Below are 22,015 nucleotides of genomic sequence, written 5' to 3'. Positions count from 1 at the left end.
CCCCAAGCCTCCCTCCGCCTTCTCTTATTACTTTGATGAGGCTGGAACTCCTTTATTCTTCTAACTTTGTGGAACTAATTGGACTGCGGGTCACCCATCGATTTTGGTGGCAGGTCTATGCGGGCTGAGCCCGGTAGGGTTTGTAGGAATGTCAGTTTCTCATACCTCACCTTTTTGTGCGGTGTGTTTTGACGTGTGTATAACCACTGTGTCACAATTTTCAAATAACTTAGGGCGATCCTGGGAAAAGAGGACCACCGGGCCCCCCTGGCCCCCCGGGACCCAGTGTAAGTTATTTGCAGTTTGAATTTCTCTGTGTCTGAAAGTTGGGATTATAGAATCCTAAGAACCAAAAATGAAAGGACTTTTAAATTGAGTCATTGTCCTAAAATTTCAAAATGGCTATGATATTTTCACTCATTCAGAGCATGGTCTTTTAAGACCAGTATAGTTGAGAAATCACAATAATTTGAATGGTGATTTTCAAGGGAATGGTTTATGCATTATATTTGAAGTGCTTTGAGGCTTTTGACTTCTCAAATGCTCAAAACTTGGACATATAAAAGGAACATTTTCAAATGAACTAGTTTTTATGAAGGATTTACACAATGAGCAGTTTAAAAAATGAGGTTTAATTGGGAGATAATCCATACTTTTAACTTATGATTCAGAGTTCTCCATATTTTCTATTCTGCCATTTTACTTTCTTTTCAATCCTGTGAAAGAAATAAGGTACTAAAATTTAGATTTCTCCAAACAGAAAAGACCCATGAGTGAAGTTTCTAGAATATTAGCATATCTTAGGCTATTTATTCCTTATAGCTTATTGAAAAAATACTGTATTTGTCAAATGAACATTTTATTATTAGTAGGATGAATTAAATATTTCACTATATTCTTAACTTTCACATTTTCTTTACTTTAGGGAACAATTGGCTTTCATGATGGAGATCCGTTGGTAAGACATTTTCCTTTGAATAAAATATAGTTTTAAGTCAAAGTCCAGGAATTCTCTTTAGAAGATGAATTCTCTTTAAGATGATCTCGCTAGAATACGTTGTGTTTTCATGTTTTATTTTACTCAGATGGCAGAGCACTTTGTTGGACTGGTGGACTGGTCACTTATACATATTCACACTAACTTTTTCATTATGGAATTATCTTTCTTTTTCCATAATCTCTTTTACTTTATAGAGGAGACCTGCTTTTCACCAGAGCATTCCAATTTAGAAGATCAAAGTCCAGTAATGCTCTCTGAGGCTTGTTTTACTCATAGACTGATATTCAAACAGTGTAGGAAAACCACACTAAACGCAGTTTTGGTCCATTTGTTGGGGGCGACGTGACCTTTAGGACAGAGCTGTTGGATTGGAGTGGGGGAGGTTGGTCTGTAAATGTTTTCTTTCTTGAACAAATTGAATCTGAAATAATATGGCAAAATAGTAGTATTAATTAAATCTGGATGGTGGATACGTGGGGAAAGGGTTTGTTATGTTCTGTGTGTGTTAGCTAGGAATATTTCTGAGTTTACAAGTAAATAAAAAAAGAAAAAGTAGCCAGAGTTATTTAATGAATAGACTTGCATTGGGATTCTGCAGCTGGAAACCCTAAGGGATGTATCATTTTATCATGAAGCAGAGGCTCTTGGTTACTCTCTTTCTGTCTCTCTGACAGTGTCCCAATTCCTGCCCACCGGGTCGTTCGGGATACCCAGGTCTGCCAGGCATGAGGGTAAGACAATACTGTCTGTGCTGTATTCTATCTTCATGAGTATTATCTATATGAAAAACAGAGGCTTTCCTTGAACCACTGACCTTGCTCGTGCACAGACCACACTCTGATGGATTAGGCAAGTCTGTGTTGCCTCTCCAGTGGCTTTGTCTGTGGTCCTTTTTCAGTCCTGGAAGTTCCCGCTGGTACGCTGACAGCTCACAAGACAGAGATACTTGGCTATTCAGTGCTTCTGTTTCTCAGGGAAGAAATATCAATGAAATGCATTGGATTGAGAGACTCTAGGACACCAGATGAAGGTTCAGAAGTTTACTCCAATAGTGAGAGACAGGGGCCAAGGACCATACATATAATGTATTTCAAACTGTTTTAGTTAAAAAGAAATTGGAAAAATTGTGCAAAATAGAGGAAAAAAACACTTTCAAAAGTGTTTTTTTTTCTCTCACTCTGCCATCATAATTGCTTCAAAATTGCCCATTGGAAATAAAGAAATAAATACCAAATGCTGGGGTTAATCGACTTTTTCTCTCTACTCTATGAGTCTGAAATGATTTTGAAAAATTCCAGATTGGGGGAGTTGTGCCAAGATCTGAAAGACTCTGAGGCACTGAGTTTCCCATTGCAGTTTTCTCTGAGGCTAGCTTGGGTGTGCGCCCACCATGCAGAAGATGTGGACCTTGAAGGGTGTGTTATTTTTCATGGAAACTTGAACCCTTGGAACAAGAAGGTTTTTTAGGACAAAACTGATAGAAAATTTTTGGAATGTTTATTTCACATTTATCTCATGTTACTGATCCAAACTGTTAGGACAGGTGTCCTGACAATGAAAGATGGGAATTTCTTCTCGTGCTTTGCAGCCTTCGCTGACTGCTGTTTATAGATGTCTATTTGCAGTTAAAAAGCAGATACATTACTTTGTCAACAAAGGTCCATCTAGTCAATGTGAGAGTTGGACTACAAAGAAAGCTGAGCACCGAAGAATTGATGCTTTTGAACTGTGGTGTTGGAGAAGACTCTTGAGAGTCCCTTGGACTGCAATGAGATCCAACCAGTCCATCCTAAAGGAGATCAGTCCTGAATATTCATTGGAAGGACTGATGCTGAAGTGGCCACCTGATGAGAAGAACTGACTCATTTGTAAAGACCCTAATGCTGGGAAAGATTGAAGCTGGGAGAAGAAGGGGTTGACAGAGGATGAGATGGTTGGATGGCATCACTGACTTGATGGTCATGAGTTTGAGTAAACTCTGGGAGTTGGTGATGGACAGGGAGGCCTGGCGTCCTGCAGTCCATGGGGTCACAAAGAGTCGGACACAACTGAGCGACTGAACTGAACTGAATTTGTACTTAAACTGTGCAGAAGCAGGGGCAGAAAGTTCTACATCTGGGGAAGCCCTTCTTCTGCCTTGAGTAAGGCCATGGGTGCAGAGGAGGAAGAGGGTTTTCAGAGGAGGCTCCGGAGAGCAGGGGGCAGCTGGTCTGGTGGGTCAGTGGTCCACGTCTGGAGAGTGAGTTACTGATGTTGGAGGACATATCGTCCCTTTGGCCCAGCTGTGAGAGGAAGTTGGGGAAGAAGGGCTCTAGACACCAGCAGGCAGTGTCATTATCTAGTTACTGACCTAGGTACTGAGGATTTGTTATTCCAGGACAGAGTTTGTTAACTGAAACTGATACCTATCATATACAGTCATGCAGTATACATGGCATTCTAAAATTCTTCTAAGGCTGTCATTTCTTTGTGACATAACCTTTCTCTTAGCAGCACGTTGACTTACCTATAGGGGAGCAAGGTCACTTTATGAGCCATCTGACCACTTTCTGTATCAAATCCAACATATTTATCTATTTCTCTACTTATGCATTTTTGCATTTGTTAGGGTCATAAAGGAGCTAAAGGAGAGATTGGTGAACCTGGAAGACAAGGTCACAAGGTAAGGACAAGGAATATTTATTGGGTACATTGTGATTAAGAGGTTGTAATGACTTTCATTGTATGGGCTTATAAGGAATAACAGAGCATGATTTTTTCCCCTTCCTTTTCCAATGATGATTGAAAAGTTCTCAGCAGATGCATCAATATTCTGACTAAGCATCATATCCTAAGGTTGTTCAGTTACAAAAAAAGAACGAACAAAGTACCACACACTTTCATTCCTTCCTGTGTTGCTACACCTCGCTTTGCTTTTCTAGTCAACCACACTCAGCTCTTTTCCTTGATGCTTTTGATAGTCAAATGTTATTCAAACTGGCTGTTCCACTCCACTAGACAAAATTTTATGACAAGTGTAAAATTTTATGACAAGTGTCGCTGAGACAAGCAAACAGGGAATTGATAATTGGCTTATAGCTTCTCAAGTTCTGAAATAATTTTTCTGTTTGTTTCTGACTTCATTTCAGTATAACTTAGGCTTTGAGTCATCTGGAAGCTAGCAATAGCACGTATATTGTTTTTTGGGTAGAAACTTGGAATCCACAGCACAACTTATAGTGGAGCTAGCGCGTCCTGCAAGGCTGAAATTTAAAGTAAGGTGACCTATTTGTCTTTTTTCATCCGCTAGGATGAAATCGCCTTAGAGTAACTAGGGATTTGACTTCTTATATGGTAGAATATTTGTCCCTGTAAATTCCGTAGTGTTTTTACAAAGTCAAACTGCTCTTATTAATGTGGGTTGTCGAGACTTTGTTGAATAAGTCCATTTACACCTGTACTGGGTGGCAGAAGTCTATCTTTTGAGGTTAAGAGCTTGAGCAGAAATTTATTAATATCTTCAGGCACTCATATTCTTGAATTCCTTAGGAAAAACTATTGAACAGTCTCAGATAATGAAGACAAATAAACCAATTTCCTGTACCTTATTACTGTGTGAACTTACATTTTAAAAGTCTTTTATTACTTAGGCTCTGAATAGTAGAGCCATTTTATTCATCTGGCACATCACAGGTGAATTCTTGATGACAAATTGGAGAAAATTATAAAAACATCAAGCACTTTGGATGTTTTTCTGTGTGCCTGTTCCTCCATTGAATTTTTAAATTTGTAACTAAAAAAACCAACAAATACTTATTAATCTCTGTTATGTGCCACGGTTTATTCTAAGTGCTAAGGGCACAGAAATGAACACATATGTCTGATGTGGCTGTTTTAAGTATGACATATCCATATAATAGAATGTCATCTAACCACAGAAGCAGAGTATTAAACCACACTGAAAGACACCTCGAGGTAATACATACAGTCAAGCAGACTTAGTGGACTTCTGCTGCTTTGATGCCCTGTATCCTTTCCTCTTTTTTTGGTGACCCCTTCTCTTTGGGGAACTTCCACTCCCCCATCCCATGGGGTTTGGGAATGAAATAGTCAATCAGAGGTCTCTCTACTCACCCATGAAACTAGTATTTTTGAGACCTATGCAAGTTAGTTATCTGGACTTTCAAATTTGGTTGGTCTTAAGTGGGGAACCTGCAAAATTCTTGGTGTGTTAGGTAACTGGCCAAAAATTTCATGAAAAAAACTTTTCATAATTAAAAATTGTTGATCGTTCCTTATTTATTTCACATGCATATGTCACTTAAACTTTCAGTGTTTGTCTTTGAAAATTGATCTATGGAGATAATATAACTCCTTAAAAAGGAAACCTGAAAAGGCTAATGGATGCATTTAGTTGTGAGCTGAAAGCAGAAAGATGAAGAATTAAGACTAGGGTCCTGAAGTTTGCTTTCAGATTCACAATTCTGCCTTGAATTTACTCCACAAAATAGTTAATGAATATTTAAATAATTTGGTTATGAATCTAAGAATGAACCATCAAAAAAACTTTCAGTAAAATGATAATAAATTGCTATTCCTAAATTTGTCATTTAGCTTTATGGTTATTGATTAGTTACTGTGCGCTATTCATCTATTGGTGAAATGTTTAAATCAACTATGTTACTCTAAGTTTTAACAAGAATCAATGGGAAAATACCCCAAGCTCTACTAATGAAAAATTATAATCACTGTTGTTTTTCTACTTAGGTGGGGAAATACAAGTAGTATTTAATTATACATGTTTTGACTATCCACTCCATGAACTAACAAAAATCCGCTATATAAGATTCTGAGAGTTTATTCAGAAATCAAGTGTAAATGGTTTAGGTATAGCCTAGTTCTTTGCTTTGTGTGGCCAAATGTTCTATATTAATACTGCTACTAAGTTTTTTTTGGTATTTCTTTGTCTATGTGTGAAAAAAAATCTCCAAATGCAAAGTTGCAGCCTGTGGAACAAGAAAATAAGTGAATTGAAACATGTCATAGACAATAGAATTGGATTTTAATCTACTATTATGTACATATATTAAAAATTAAGTTATTTTTCTAGTAACTAACTTCACAATTTATTTGTTACCATAGGAAATGTAGGGTAGTATATCTATTATAAAAAGAAAAATCCTAGTCAGAGGGAAAATGACTTTCTCAGAGTCTATAAAGTAATCTTTCTGTAAGAACTAGTAGTCCTTGGATTTCTGTTTAGAATATCCTAACATTTAAAAATCTATCAGCGGGACTTCCCTGGTGGTCCAGTCCCTAGGACCCAGTACAATTCAGGGAGCCTGAGTTTGATCCCTTGTCAAGGAACTGGACTCACATGCTGCAGCTAAGACCTGGTGCAACCAAATAAATAAATAAAGTAAAAAATACATGCATCAGAGATTATATAATTAATATAAAAAGTCAAAGCAATAATTAGAAAACATGATGAAAGAAGATTCCATTGGTAGTGGCCACCAGCTAGTCAAGATACCTTAGAACACACTTAAGTATTCAATTTGAAGAAAAGAACAAAACTTTATTGATGGAAAGAAAAAGGGAACATTTTGACCAAATCAGAAGATACACTGAGTTCCACAATGGAAAGATTCAGTGTTGTAAAAATTATTTCTCTATATCATCTATTAATTTAATGAAGTTCTAGTTCAAAGCAAGCAGCATTTTTTTTTGTGATGTTCTGCCCAACAGTTCTAAAGTTCATGCCAAAGGCATTTAGGAAAATCTGAAAAATAAGAGTAACTGTAAATAAAAAATAAAAGTAAATGAATTTTCCCAACCAAAGATTAGAATGTATTATAGAATTTTGATAATTAAAATATTGTGGAATTGACAACATCATATAGAAAACTGGTAGAGCTTAATAGGAATTCCACAAGCAAGTTTATTTATCAATTTAATGTATGTTAAAGATGAATTTTCCAATCTGTGTGGGGAGAATCTATTATTCAGTAAATGATATTGAATAGAGTGCCAGTAAGAAGGAAAATAGAAGGGGAGAAAGGGGGAGCAGTGACAGATTTCTCTTCTTGGGCTCTAAAATCACTGCGGATGGTGACTGCAGTCATGAAATTAGAAGATGCTTGCTTCTTGGAAGGAAAGCTATGACAAATCTAGACAGTGTATTAAAAAGCAAAGGCATCACTTTGCCCACAAAGGTCTGTCTAGTGAAGGCTATGGTCTCTCCAGTAGTCATGTACAGATGTGAGTGTTGGACCATAAAGAAGACTGAGCGCCAAAGAACTGATGCTTTCAGACTGTGATGCTGGAGAAGATTCTTGAGAGTCTCCTGGACGGCAAGGAGATCAAACCAGTCATCCTACAGGAAATCAACCCTGAATATTCATTGGAGGGACTGATGCTGAAGCTGAAGCTCCAACACTGTGGCCACTTGATGCGAAGAGCCGACTTATTGGAAAAGACTGATGCTGGGAAAGATTGAAGGCAAAAGGAGAAGAGGGCGGCAGAGGATGAGATGGTTGGACAGCATCACTGATTCAAAGGACATGAACTTGAGCAAACTCTGGGAGGCAGTGAGGGACAGGGAAGCCTGGTGTGCTACAGTCCGTGGAGTCACAGAGTCAGACACGACTAAGCGACTGAACAACAGTGACAGGAAGGAAAAAGGAGATTTCTACTTTATATTTACATAAAAATAAATGACTGATAATGGAAGATTTCTACATAAGAAATTAAATGATACATATAGAATTACTAGAAGAATAATGTAGATGAATATTTATTTTGGGGAGGCAGATAAGGCTTTTCTAATGGTGACACAAAAGGTAGAAGTCATGGAAGAAAAGACTGATTTAAATACATTAAAAAATTGTGCATGGTATGAAAACTGTAATAAAAAAGTTAAAATGAAAATCATAATAGAAATATAGTTTATGGAAAAGTGTGTGTAGTGTGGTCACACTTTCCTAATAATACACCCACAACACACACACACACACACACACACACACACACACACACACACACACACACACACTTAGTACCTGAATGCATACACACCCTTTCTCTGTCTCTCTGTGTCTCTCTTCCCCCCTCCCTCTCCTCTTCTCTCTCTTTAGAAAAATTTTGGAAAGGATAGCACCTAAAATGTTACTGGTGTTTACAGCTGAAAAATGGGATTGGGGTGACTTTATTTCTATACTTGTTTGTATTTTCTGAATTCAGCTAATATGGATTAATTGAATTAATATTAATTCAATTAATGTGGATTAATTCAATTCAATTAATATGGACTACTCACATAAAATAATTTAAGAAAGTATAATAGACTAATTCAGGGGGTGCAGACTTAGACGGAGCCCACTTCAGGTCACTTCCTGGAAGAGCATTTGGTGCCCTTCTCTGTGTTGCTTTTCAGGGTGAAGAAGGGGACCAGGGCGGACTGGGAGAAGTTGGAGCTCAAGGACCTCCGGTTAAGTATTTTTCAGTCTTACGCTGCATGATCCCAGTGGTCACTGGAGGATATCATTACTTCTGGAGTTTGGGAGAGGTCATGCAAAAATATTTCTGTAAAATTCACAGTTTTTTCATTTTTTATATAAAATACCGCATCTGTCAAGGAACACACTGATATGTACAAAGTATGCTTTTTGGAATATTTATGCACAAGCTCTCCTTGAGAGTTAACACATGTCATTCCCATGTCTCTGCTATTGACCCTAATATTTCTGGAATTCTTTTTGAATTGTGTTCAGAGTCAGTAAGGGAGCTGCTTTAATCTGATTTGGCCACATCTCATTTTGTGTCCTGAGCTGGATCATCCTGAAATGTATATTTCAGGCCATTCCTAACTGCTCTACAGAGAATTGGGACTGACCTGGATGTAAAACAGAGCTGGTGTGGAGCCACTGCGAACCCAGGGAAATGACTGGCCTAGAGCCAGTTTATCTTAAGCAGTGTGGACAGTTAGCAAGTTGTCTGGAAGGGGCCACCCCACTTTCCTGATGGAGTGTCTGCCCCTGTTGTTCCCCAGGCAGCATGTCTACAGCATCTGTTTCTGGATCCCTGCTGCTGTGGGGCCAGAAGTCTAGAATGGTAGCATTCAGGATTGAAGCGGATTCTAGAAATAACACCCTGCATCCTCATTTTGAGGATTACCCGCTGCTGTGCCCGAGAAGGGATAAGATGGCTTCCTATTGCCCCAAACCGAAATTCAGAGTATCTTTTATTGTAGAAACAGTGTAACAAAGAGCGATGGCAAGTGGTTGATGGAGACCCCAGCTACATCCATAGGAAGAAGCTTTCCTGGGCTACCTTGGGAGCCTAATTGCCTTGGGTGGCATCCGTTGGTGGGGAAAAGTTACTCCAAGGTTTAAAATCACTACCGTGTGACGTGTAACCAAGTTACAAACCATGGAGGATGCAAAAGTGGCAGTGTGTTCTGCGTGTGAGTTAAAAGCCAAATAGTAGTTGAAGGAGTTTAGTCAGTAAGTCATGTCCGATTCTTGTGACCCCATGGACTGTAGCCTTCCAGGCTCCTCTGTCCATGGGATTCTCCAGGCAAGAATATTGGAGTGGGTTACCATTTCCTTCTCCATAATTCTTTTATGCTAATAGTATTTTCTTTTTGTAATCAATCATTATTCCAATTCCAGATTTGTGGAAGTCTCCAGAATTTTTAAAAAGAGTTTTACCATCAGCAGAATTCCTTTTGGATTTTTCTTCTAAGTTAGGAAAGCATATCACTCTTCTCATTGTTACCTTTGGTTATGACATCAAAGCATATGTGCTTCAACTCAAAGAATTTACTTCTCTTTCTCTTTTTGTTTACTTTTAAAGGGAGCTCAAGGTTTGAGAGGCATTACCGGCGTAGCTGGCGAGAAAGGGGAAAAGGTAAAATGATGATGGTGATCATCAAAATCAATACACATACATGTTTAAGTTTTGGGCCATTTCAAAATATCTTCTTATCTTCAACAACACCACATTTTATTTCTTATTGGGTGTTTTGTAGAAGTTTGGTTAGGTTCTTAAATTTCTGTTTTAAACGCAGATGACAGAAATGAGTCATCCACATGACACTGGTTATGTACTGTGTGTCTTCAGTTATTGAGGGTAGGCAGGAGTAAGCAGGCTGTTGTATTTCATATCTTGTCATTGTCAGTAGTTGACTCTGACGCAGCACCTGGGGTACAGGGCAGAGGCGGAGGAGGGTGGAGAAGAGGGGGAAGGCAGAATGCCTGGCCAGACGGAGGAGGCGTTGCCACTGGTGGAGAGGGCAGGGCAGGCATTGCTTGGCTGAGTGGATAACAAACGTGAAAACAGCTCAAACTTGAAAGTTCATGATGAGCTCAGAAATATTTTTCTTGCTCTGTGTGTGTGTGTTACATGAGTAAAGGGGTGTGTCTAACCTCTCTGCGATTTTAAGAAAATGGTCAGCACTTTTTTAGAAAGTCTATTCAGAAAACCCATTTGTAGGACTCCAGAAAATTAAGAAGAAGGCACTTTGCCCATCGCCCTGTCTGACCCTCACCTCAGTCTTCACAGAACCTCTGAGACTAATCCTTGTTGCTCTACACAGAATCACATAGCCTGTCATTCACAACCAGAAAAGGATAACGTGCACACTGCCGGGGCTCAGTAAATGAACCCCAACCCTCTAGGAAAATAGATGCACAGTTTTGTGGATTGAGGAATTGCTTTGTGAACAATTCCTTCAGGGTCGTTTTCTTCTTCCAACTTTTCCTCTGTCTCCTTGGGTCTTCTCATTGTTCTTGGCTCCCTCTTCCATCTCCTCTGTAATACTTCTTTTCTAAAAGCATTGTGTTTTTAAAAACATATTTTTATATTTCTGTATTCATGTTACCTTAGGTAACATTTTGTTGGTACTCTTCTGTTACTAAGTAACAAATCCCATTTAGTTTGAAGTTGCTGATACCCAGGCTTTTGCTTGTTTTCTGGTTTAAATCATCTCCTAAAATATGTGACCCTTATTTTGAAACCAATTACCCTTGTTGATATGCTCTTTATTTGAGGTATTTTGCTACTTGATAGTTTTCAGAATTTTCTCATTACCTCTGACTGTGGTCAGATTGCCTTCAATAAAAAGAAAAAAAGCTCTTCTGGTGAACTCAGACCCTTGCCGTGGTTACCTAGTAACAGCAGTTTGGGTCTGAGCTGGTGCTGAGCAGCAATGAGAGAGAGAGAGAGAGAGAGGCATCAAAGCCATTTCTGTAACATGAGGGCTGGCTCTGCTCCCTCCCAGCAACATGAGCTATGAATTCAAAGGATTTTTCAGGTCTCCCAAAACTCTTCCTTCCTGGTAGATGGAGAATGCCTTCTGCTCTATTCCAGTTTTTAGGGATGAAAGACTTTCAAGGCTCCGTGGTGCCTCTGCTTCTTCTTTGATGCTACCCATGTCTGAACCCTCTATCAAAGGTTTTCTAATTTTTAATTCTTATTGCAGACACCATCCACCTGGTTTTTTTGGCTTGACATCTACCCAATACCCTTTTGACTATTTTTTAAAATATCTTTCATCATCTCCTCCTCCCAAACCTGTTCATTAGGAGAGGGCTTGTTCTCTCCACGTGCCCATCTGGCATACAAGTGGTAAATGAGAAAAAGATTTCAACAAGGGGAGGGGGCTGTATTTTGCCATGTAGCATAGACGGAGAGCACTAAGATCCCATATTTTTGTTTTGAAATCATGTTTTGATCCGTATAGTGAAAATAAGGAAGGGATGTGTACCACAGATAAGGCAGGCAGAGATAATTTCATGATAATTAGAATTATAAAGCTCTGTAGTTTTTAGCCAGCATCTCTTGGTGGGGTGAAGCTGTTGTGCAGGAAACAGATCAATCACTTTACACAAACGGAACCTACTGTCTATTCAGGGTGGAAGAGGGGATGCTCACATCTTTTTTGCAGTTTATTCCTCCAAATCACAAGCCTGGAGTCCTGATTCTAGATCTGGGTGGGAATCCAGAGTCACAGAAACCTCTTCTGGGTGTGGCAGCTGCAGGGTCCAGGGCGACTGCTATTTAGGTGGCGCCTTGGTTTTCATCATCAATGAATTCCCACTGGGGTCCTGGGAACCCCAGAGCATGATGATCGAACCTTCCCAATGGGCTTTCCAGGTTCTCCCAGTAAGTAGTTCACATAAGCAATCAGGAGAGGGTGCTGTGTTTGTTCATTTAAGATATCCAAGGTGGTATCAAATGTTTGGTGTAGTGCTTTTGATGGAATGAGAAGATGTAAACCAGTGTTTTCACCACTGAGGTTTCTGATGAAATACTCCTTGGGCTCACTGATGTATATCAGTATATACTGCAACACAAGACACAAAGCCTCTTTCTTATCTGGCTGTTGAAATTCTTTAGAAAGACTGAAGTACCCTCAGCGTGCATCACTGATCTTGAGTTCATTTTCCTTGACTTGTTTATTTGCAGGGCGCTCGGGGCTTAGATGGAGAACCTGGGCCTCAGGGGCTCCCTGGTGCACCTGTAAGTACTTTTCATGGGATCCACTGATAGATTTTTTAGCAATGATCAGTGGTAGATTTTTTGCTATTAATATATGTATGTATGTGTGCAGGTATCATTTATATATGAATCAAGTGGGAAAATGGGCAATAGTTTTTGTATTTATTAAAATTTTAAAAATTAAGTCAAGCATCTTTATTTTTTTCTTATGTACAGAGAAATGTTCTTCTGACTTGACATGGGTCTTGTTTTTCTCATAAGTTTAGTCAAATTGGTTGTTTTTTTTTTTTTGCTTGCTGTGTTTTTTCTTTTCACTCTGGTTTCCAGGATGCCAGGAGTCACAGTAACTCTCTCATTTTGAGTTCTTGGATAGTTCTGTGCTTTTCCTATCATATGATTTCTGATCTCATTATTTGATATTTTGATGGTCATGTGTAGATGTGTCCTTATTGTGGACTGCCTCACACCTTTTCTGGAAGTAAATAAACCAAAAAATGGTTCATTGAAACTCATACCACATGAAAAAGTAGAAAAGGTATAAGTGGAATAGAATTTCCAACTGTCAAGTTCTGGTGGGAAAGAAGGAATGTAATTGGAGGATAACATCATAAGATCAAGCTGCAGACGTGCGCCAAGCAGACCTTAGAGGAAGGTGGACCTGCAAACACGTGCGAGATGGGATAGAGCAGCGAGGACAGGTAGGGAGCAGCCCTGTTGGGGTGATGGGGTGTGCTGCCGTGGGGCTGCCACTGCCTGAGTGCGGAGCTCCTGTTAGAAGATGAACTGGAATAGACAAGGTAGAGAAACATTTTGGAGTGTCTTATGCCAATCTGGGCAATCATAAGTGATCCGGTAGCAATCGGAAGCCGTTTGAGGTTTCAGAGTAGCTCAGCAATTCAACCAAAGCTGTATTTTAGGAAGACACGTCCTCTCATCTGTTACCACATGACCATGTATCAACATCAACTGGATAGTTCTGACAGAAATCATTAGTATTGACTGGAGAAGTAAGTAAAATACAGAGAAAAGGTTGGCAACTCATTCAAACCTCAACCCATCATGATAGTCAATGAGGCTAGAGGATGTGCGGACAAAGTGCCTGATGCCAAGGCTACCTGCAGTGTGGACCTTAATTTTATTATAGCTATTCATCCAAAGAGTGCAGAAGCATTATGCATTTACAGTGAAATCAATTGACATGTAAGTCTTGGTTATCTTTATGATAATATCAATTTTTAGGACAATATAATTTTTGTAAAAAGGTTTCTTGAGGCATCCATGATAAATCAAAGCCATTGAGATGAAAGAGCAATGTAAGATAATTTGGATAGAATTTTATAATTTCAAAAGCCTATCAATAAGTTAATTCTGCTCACATGAACACAATTTTATTTTCGTGCAGGGTGACCAAGGACAGCGAGGACCTCCAGGAGAAATAGGTCCCAAGGGAGACAGAGTGAGTCAAATCCGCGTTAATCACCACCAGCATGGAGGTTGTGCAGATCTCCTTGATGTGACCTAAGTACACGCGGTAACTCTCTCTGTTCTGTCTCCTCCCTCTGCCCTGCAGGGCCCTCAAGGTTCTCCTGGAATTCCTGGTCTCCCTGGGCCCAAAGGGGACACGGTAAGTCCTGAGCTGTAGTCATCAAGCTCATTCTTCAAAGTGGTTATTGTAATAAAACTTTATAAAATAATGAAAGGAAGAAGGATGTGTTTCTAACGGACACTGTGTTTCTTTGTGCATCTTTAGGGCTTGCCAGGTGTGGATGGCCGTGACGGAATACCTGGAATGCCAGGAACAAAGGTAGCCGTGCAATTTAGTCTAAGGGCGATGGGGTGGTCTCTGCCCTGGCCCACCAAGGAGCTTCCATCATTATGTCACTGGGACATTTATTGAGCTGGCTTTGGCTTTTTTCCCTCCTTTTAGTTTTTAAAATCAAGGGTCAATTCAAAATTCTTAGAAGTCAGAAAGAGAAAGGCAAATACCATATAATATCACTTATTTGTGGGATCTAAAATATGGCACAGATGAACTTATCTACCACACAGAAATAGACTCACAGACATGGGGAACAGACTTGTTGCCAAGGGGAGAGAGATGGGGGAGGGAAGAGCTAGCAGTTTGGGAGACGCAAACTATTATATAAAGAATGGATAAACAATAAGATCCCACCGTACAGCACAGGGAACCATGCCCAGTCTCCTGGGATAAGCCATGGTGGGAAAGAAAATTAAGAGAATCTATACATGTGTATATTAGTCACTTGCTTGTACAGCAGAAGTTAATACAGCATTGTAAATCAACTATACTTTGATTAAAAAAACACCAAAAACAAAAAGAATGTTTGCTTGTTTTCAGAAGCTCAGTAAAACTGCCTTGTTGATGAACATAGGCAGAAGGAAATCACATATTTTGATGGCATTTCCATCCTAAGTCCTATCCCACCTTCCCATCCTGAACAAGGTCACATTATAAAAGTGCACGTAAGGTCAGCTGTGCGGATAACCCTTCTACTTAGAAGGTTTTTGTCTTTCCTTTTCTTAAAAGGAAGACAATAGTTCAAGCAGGTTCAACAAAAACTTTTTTTTTCAGGGAGAACCAGGGAAACCCGGGCCTCCTGGTGAAGCAGGTTTGCAGGGATTACCTGTAAGTATTCGAGTATTTAAATGTTGATTGATTTATATACATATTTTGAACATATGCATTTGAGGGGGAAACATATTGTATAGTTTGATAAGTTCTAGGGGAGAAAAGATGCTTTGTGTTTTTACAGTTGTACATTTTTGTACTTTTTCTCTGAATAACTAGTTAAACCACACTAAGATTTAAGTTTATATTTTGCATCTGTTCCTCTGTTTAGTTCAGTCAATTTTCTTTATATCATTTCACCAACCCTGAGCTGTGGTCCAGGCCTTACACTTCCTCCTACTTGAACCAGTTCTGAAGCCCTAGGACCAGGGTTGAGACATAAGGTTGAGAGTATGTTCAGGGAACCATGTGAGCTATGAGATTTCATCTTTTGATTGTGTGCCATTTTGAATTATTCAGATTGGTGTTTTCCTGCATTACTGTGGCTGGAAGTTCATGTAGATTATCCCATGTGTTTTCTTGGCTCTTTGGAGGCACATATTTCAAGTTAAAGGGGCTACTTGGTAATGTTGAGGACTGCCCTCCAGTTTATTATGATATCTGTCACTTAAAAAATAATTAGAGAATATTAGGCCTCTGGATAGCACCAAATCTCAGTTAGACCCAGCATTTTCCTGCCATTTTGTTTTTCTTCTTGCAGCTTAGTGTTTTTGACAGGTTCCTGTTTTGTATTCTGTGCATGAGATCATGCCAGGAAGAGTTCATGTTGACCTGAAAATACTACCAGATTCTAATTTGAAAGTTCATCCTTAAAAAGTGACTTTAGTAAAGTTCATCCTTAAAAAGTAACTTTAGTAAAGTTCATCCTTAAAAAGTGACTTTAGTTTAGAGCTAGAATTTGCTTCCAGGGTGTTCAGACATAACAAGCCAAAGTCTCGTGGCTTGTGGATAGGTCTGTAGTCTGTGGCCTGTGGATATTGTGCATAGGTCTGTAACTTCAGAACTGGGAAACTAGGGGGGCTCTCCCCCAAACTGCAGCTTTGAGATCGTCACGAAGCCCTCAGCCCCTTGGCAGTGTGCAGTGGACTTGGCATCTCATGAGTTGTCAGATGAGGTGATTGAACATACATTCCATGTGCATTCTTTCAGGGTATACCTGGAATTCCTGGCGCAAAGGGTGTGACTGGTGAAAAGGTAAAAGATGAAAACTTTGCAATTAATATTTTTCTCTACTTTCATTATTTTGCTGATGTATTTTGTTTATCATTTAAAATAGTTCCAACCTGCCTTTGAATTTATATTTGACCTTAGGGAGAAATCAAAGAGAACTGCAGCTGCAGAAAGAGTACTTTGACAAAGTGTTGCTGATCAGACTTCCTTCTTGAAAGAGGCATCAGTTGCCAGTGTAAAACAGAGAAGCTTTCATTGCTCTTTACCACTTAAAATAGGGAAGATATCATTAAGCCACAGAGGTTTTGTCAATGGATATTAAGATGATTTAGCTGAAACTTAAAGATATTAAGCATATTGTTCACAGAATAATCAATGTTAAGTGCTTATATGCAAGCACTTAAAAACAATAGCCAAAAGAAAAAATTAAAGGGACAAAATATAGCTTTACTTTAAATAAAACAGATCCACTGTGACTAGTGTAGAAACTGGTCACAATTGGATTACGTGGCTCCAGCCTTTCAGTCGTAGTGGCTCAGACAGTCTTGAGCTGAGGCGCCCCCCAGTAGCAGACCATGAGCAATTGATGGTGGAGATGGCATCCCAGATACCTGCCTTCCCTGGAGCTTGCTGGCACATCCCTTGTTTCCTCATGCTGGCATGATCCTTTATTTACGGTTTTAGTGGTGTTACTGTCAGGTTAAAAGGCTCAAAGAAGTGTATTTGAGGTGGAAATGATAAAGAAAGGCATATATAATTAATACTGTAAAAAAAATAAAAAGCCTCTCATATTCTTGTCTGGCTAAAGACCTTCCTTTTTTGATATTTGACCTTCACTTTTTAACATTTTTGAAACTTTTGAAACTTCCAGGAATGACAAAACAGTATCCTAAATCTAAAGAACTTTGATGTATACACCAAGAAAGAGAGTCTACATCCTCCCAAATTCTCAGTGTAAAGTCAGGAAGTTAATGCTGTTTAAGTGTAAGAAAGGCCTGGTCTGGGCAAGTCAGGTTGATCATTCTGCTTATTTACTTTCTGAATTAGTCTGAATTACTGTATTCTACCTTCAGGGTAACACAGGTGCTCCAGGGAAGCCCGGTCAATTGGGGAATTCTGGCAAACCGGTAAGGTGTCCTAAGTTCCCTTTTCATGCCTTGTAACCTGTTGTCCTGGTGAAGCAAAGGGTTAGGGAGTGTAACTCTTTCTCTGCCTGCCTTCTTCATAACAGGGCCGCCAGGGGCCGCCCGGAGAAGTGGGACCCCGAGGACCCCGGGGCCTTTCTGTGAGTACCCCTTCTGTGCAGACCCCTCCCAGGCTGCCTCCTCTGCTCCCCTCTCCCTCCCTCCCTCCTTTCTTCTTTTATTCATTCATCCAGTCACTCATCCACAAATGCCTTCTGACATTTGCTAACCCAGATTAACCAATGAAACAGGAATGCTGTTTAGATATACAGTGTGCTCTTTTCTCCAGAAAGTGGAAATAAAGATGAAATATGTTAAAAAAGAAACTTGATGACTTTCTACTCTCACCCCATGTTGAAGGAAGTATTTTACCGTAATATAAATCAGCTCTATTGAGATATTATTCATATACCATATAATTCACCCATTTAAAGTGTGCGATCCATTGAGGTTGGTACATTTGCAGAATTGTGCAGCCATCACCACAGTCTGTTTTAAAATGTTTTCATCACCTCAAAAAGAAACTTCAGATCCACTTGCAGATTCAACATTTCCCCTCCTTCCCTTTTAACCCTAGAAAACCACTCATCCACTTTCTATGGATTTGCCTGTTCTGGAAATTTCATATTAGTAGAATCATGCAATATGTGGATTTTTTAATGACTGGCTTCTCTCAGCATAATGCGTCAAGGTTCTTCTATGCTGCACCATGTATCAGTACTTCATTCCTTTTTATTCTCAAATAACATTCAATTTTATCAGTTCAATTCAGTTCAGTCGCTCAGTTGTGTCCGATTCCTTGCGATCCCATGAACCGCAGCACACCAGGCCTCCCTGGCCATCACTAACTCTCAGAGTTTACTCAAACTCGTGTCCATTCAATTCTGTAGACACACCTTATTTTATTTATCCATTCACCCATTGATGGGCATTTGGATTATTTCCACTTTTTTGGTCCTTATGAATAATGTTTCTGTGAACATTTTTCTACAGGTAGAAAATGTAGACTTTTTTGTGCAGACCTGTTTTACTTCTTTTGAGTACCTGTGTAGGAGAGGAGTTTCTGGGTCATGCAGTGACTCTATGTTAGTCTTTTGAGAACCTGCCACGCTTCTTTCAGTGTGAGTTTGTGACCCATGCATTTATTTTGCAGTAAATATAGCTATGTACATTTTCTCACTAGATGCAGTTTAACCCTTAGAGAGGAACTGATGCACTCAATTTTAACTTTAAAAAAATTCTTCCTTGTCTTCATTTTAAGTTCTTGTTTTCAAAGCCTGCTGGGTAACAAAAACAACTCCAAGTGAGAACACAGAAATGTCTCCAGGCATCATTGTTGCTTTTTCCCCCCACTTTATTTATTTATTTTTGATTGAAGGATAATTGCTTTGCAGAATTTTGTGGTTTTCTGTCATACACGAATAAGAATCAGCCATAGGTACACCACCATTACATTTTGAAGAGCGTTTCTTGAGCATGTTGAGTGAGGGTTTTCATGCTTCAGAAAAGTGAAATATCCCAGTTGAGAGTGGAACTTCTATCATATATCTGTCCACTGGCTTCTATCAGGCGGTTTCCAGACGTTTCTCTTCAGCCAAAGAAGCTAGCTCCTGCCCCTCACGCCTCACTTACCCTTTTCTCCTCTCTGGCTGGAAGTCTGTGAATTTCTAATTAAAATACTTTCCCTAAGTTGACTGTCAAAGGAATGAGGTCAGAGCTTGATCGCATTTCTAAAATTACAGAAAGATTGAACACTGTGGGGGAGGGGCGCAGGAGCTTTAAGAAAGTGGATTGGCACGTGTCATATTCGTGTTATAGAGCAGAGAACTGAGTACAGTACTGCTGATGGCAGACCCCCTGCAGAAGGCCGGGCCCCCCTGCAGAAGGCCGGGCCCCTGCAGATGGCAGGACCCCCCTGCAGATGGCAGGACCCCTGCAGATGGCCGGGCCCCTGCAGATGGCAGGACCCCCTGCAGATGGCCGGGCCCCTGCAGATGGCAGGACCCCTGCAGATGGCCGGGCCCCTGCAGATGACCGGGCCCCCTGCAGATGGCTGGGCCCCCTGCAGAAGGCGGGACCCCCTGCAGATGGCCGGGCCCCTGCAGAAGGCAGGACCCCCTGTAGATGGCAGGACCCCCTGCAGAAGGCGGGACCCCCTGCAGATGGCCGGGCCCCTGCAGAAGGCGGGACCCCCTGCAGATGGCCGGGCCCCTGCAGATGGCAGGACCCTGAAGATGGCAGGACCCCCTGCAGAAGGCCGGGCCCCCTGCAGAAGGCCGGGCCCCTGCTGATGGCAGGACCACGCACTAAACACAAGCCTCACGGGTGGAGTGGGCTTGGCCCATCCCCAGCTCAGGACTATGGGATGTAGAAACCAATGGACTTGAAGCCAAAAGGAAATGGGTTGGGGGTGGTGTTTCATCCTTTCAAGGTGGGGAGGCAGCTCAGAGGGAGTGATGGCTGTGTAAGTTTTCAAGCCTCACTGCAGTTTTAATTGTTCGGTTTCTGTAAGCATCCGTATTCTTCCCATCATTGCCCTGGTGTGTGCATACTTAGTCACTTCAATAATGTCGGACTCTTTGCGATCTGGGCTGTTGCCGGCCAGGCTCCTCTGTGCATGGGATTCTCCAGGCAAGACTATTGGAGTGGGTTGCCATGCCCTCCTCCAGGGGATCTTCCCAACCCAGGGATCAAACTCGCATCTCTTATATCTCCTTCGCTGGCAGGCAGGTTCTTTACCGCTCACATCACCTGGGAAGCGCTGTCTCCTCACTGAGGCTCAAAGCCACGGTGTTCCTCCTCCATCATGTTCCTACCCGCAGAGGGACCTGCTCATTCGGCCACCGCGTCTTTACGGCCTCCCACCTGCCTCTTCTTTTGAAGCCCGTTTCCCACCGCTCCCCACTTGCGGCCCTCCCACCCCAGCTCAGGTGGTCCCCCCACTGCTCGGTTACTGCAGCGTTTCCTGATTTGCCTTTCCTGCTCACATCTTTCCTTCTTCTGCCCGCGTCTCCCAGCAGGATGCTCCTGGTATTTAGGCCAGGATAGGTGTTCCTGCTCCAGGACTCTGGCATGGGCAGGGGAGTGTCCTGCATCGCTGGAACTCCAACCGTGTCCCCACAGTCCTGGGAGCAAACACAGAATCCTGGAGAAGAGTAGGACTTCACATCTGCACGTACCTCCAGGATGATCTTTGCAGAGCATGGTTTCCCTCATCACTTCTCTCCTTCCTTTAAAAACCTTCAGTGGGTTTCCACGGGCAACGAAAGAGTCTGAAATCCTAAAGTGTCTGTTTGTCCTCTAGTTTTATTTCCCCTTTCTCCCTTGCTCAGAGCCTGTGTTCCAGCTAAGTTCAACTTCATGCTAATTCCAAAATACTCTCTATACGTCTTAGTCTGCCTGCTTATACTTTGTGACACCCTGCAATTGGAATGGGTTTTTCCCCTACTTCTCTAACTCAACATGCTGTGTGTCCTCCTAGATATGACTGAAGTGTTAATTCTGCAATGGAGTCATCTCTTATGATGCCCTACTCCTCTGAGAGACATGATCTCTCCTTATTCTGAACCTGTAACCCTTGGTCTGTTTTTGCCCCCATGGTGTGGATGCTGCAGAAAGGCAGGGACCTGTGTGATCCGTGTTTGTGTTCACTATGTCTTTTTATTCAGGGCCCACTGTAAGGTTGTTCTCAATAAACATTCCTTGAAATGCATTGGATGGGAGGGATGATGACTTCTGCCATGCTGCTTCTGTCCACGATAACTGACTTCTCACCTACTATAAACTTTTCAGAAGAGTATCACGGGAGGTTATAAATATTATGGTTCTGGAGCAGAGTTTTAACACCAAATCTACTTGCTGAAAGAGACATGTGTTCTTTCATTTTACATCATTAAATTCATTTTCATAGGTAAATTCCTGCCTTGTCAACTATTTTTCACAAATTTGATCAGTTTTCCCTGCATATCTCAAGTTGGGAAGCTGAGTAGAAGAAATGGAACCCACTTCTGAGGTGTCCTATGAAGGAATCAAGGCTAACTGAAATGTGTCTTTGAAGTCGTGTTCCCCACTTTCCTCACCATTGTTCCACCAATTTCTGCCAATGCCACAGCAAAAAATATTGGAGTTTTTGGCATCTCCAGTGATTACACACGAGCACATATCTTTTCCACTTGGCTTGTGTTTCTGGCTTTTTCTGTTATACTCCACTACAGGGTCTACACCCGCATCTGGGTGACTCCTGGGACCCAGAGCTGGAAGGTGGCTGGGACCTCTGCTTTGGTGTTACTGAGTAGTGGCTTCTGGTCTATTTTCCTCTTCCAGGCTTCTCAGAACTTGCCAGAGCTTTTGTCTAGTGGGTTGGGTTTGCTCTGCTCTTGTGATTTTGACTGGGATGAGTGCCATGCTGATCTATCCCAGGTTTTCTGAAGTTTATGCCCTCCTGGAGTGTGTGGAAGCCTGTCTCGTTTCTCTTGACGTCCCCTACCCTGACCCCTCAGCAGTAGCTTCAACACAGAGGTCCCGCTTGGTGAGCTGCTGAGTGATGCACCTTCTTGCCCCGCCAGGCTCTGGAGTGTTCCCCGCCAGTGC

At 41.1% G+C, this 22,015-nt stretch overlaps 1 protein-coding gene across 1 annotated transcript in view; it reads left to right on the top strand.

The window, feature by feature from the left end:
• Positions 1-22,015, top strand: part of COL9A1 (collagen type IX alpha 1 chain) — an 86,931-nt gene that overhangs the window by 36,625 nt on the left and 28,291 nt on the right. The window contains exons 16-29 of the mRNA XM_061131526.1: positions 234-287; positions 926-958; positions 1,675-1,731; positions 3,609-3,662; positions 8,415-8,468; positions 9,836-9,889; positions 12,449-12,502; positions 13,884-13,937; positions 14,052-14,105; positions 14,232-14,285; positions 15,075-15,128; positions 16,221-16,265; positions 17,315-17,368; positions 17,473-17,526. Of these exons, the coding sequence (XP_060987509.1) occupies positions 234-287; positions 926-958; positions 1,675-1,731; positions 3,609-3,662; positions 8,415-8,468; positions 9,836-9,889; positions 12,449-12,502; positions 13,884-13,937; positions 14,052-14,105; positions 14,232-14,285; positions 15,075-15,128; positions 16,221-16,265; positions 17,315-17,368; positions 17,473-17,526 (729 nt within the window). The remainder of the gene's footprint in view (positions 1-233; positions 288-925; positions 959-1,674; positions 1,732-3,608; positions 3,663-8,414; positions 8,469-9,835; positions 9,890-12,448; positions 12,503-13,883; positions 13,938-14,051; positions 14,106-14,231; positions 14,286-15,074; positions 15,129-16,220; positions 16,266-17,314; positions 17,369-17,472; positions 17,527-22,015) is intronic.

The sequence above is a fragment of the Dama dama genome, chromosome 28 (assembly GCF_033118175.1).
Source record: "Dama dama isolate Ldn47 chromosome 28, ASM3311817v1, whole genome shotgun sequence".
Lineage (NCBI taxonomy): Eukaryota > Metazoa > Chordata > Mammalia > Artiodactyla > Cervidae > Dama > Dama dama.
Note: the sequence above shows the minus strand (reverse complement) of the source record. Positions and strands in the feature narration are given on the sequence as shown.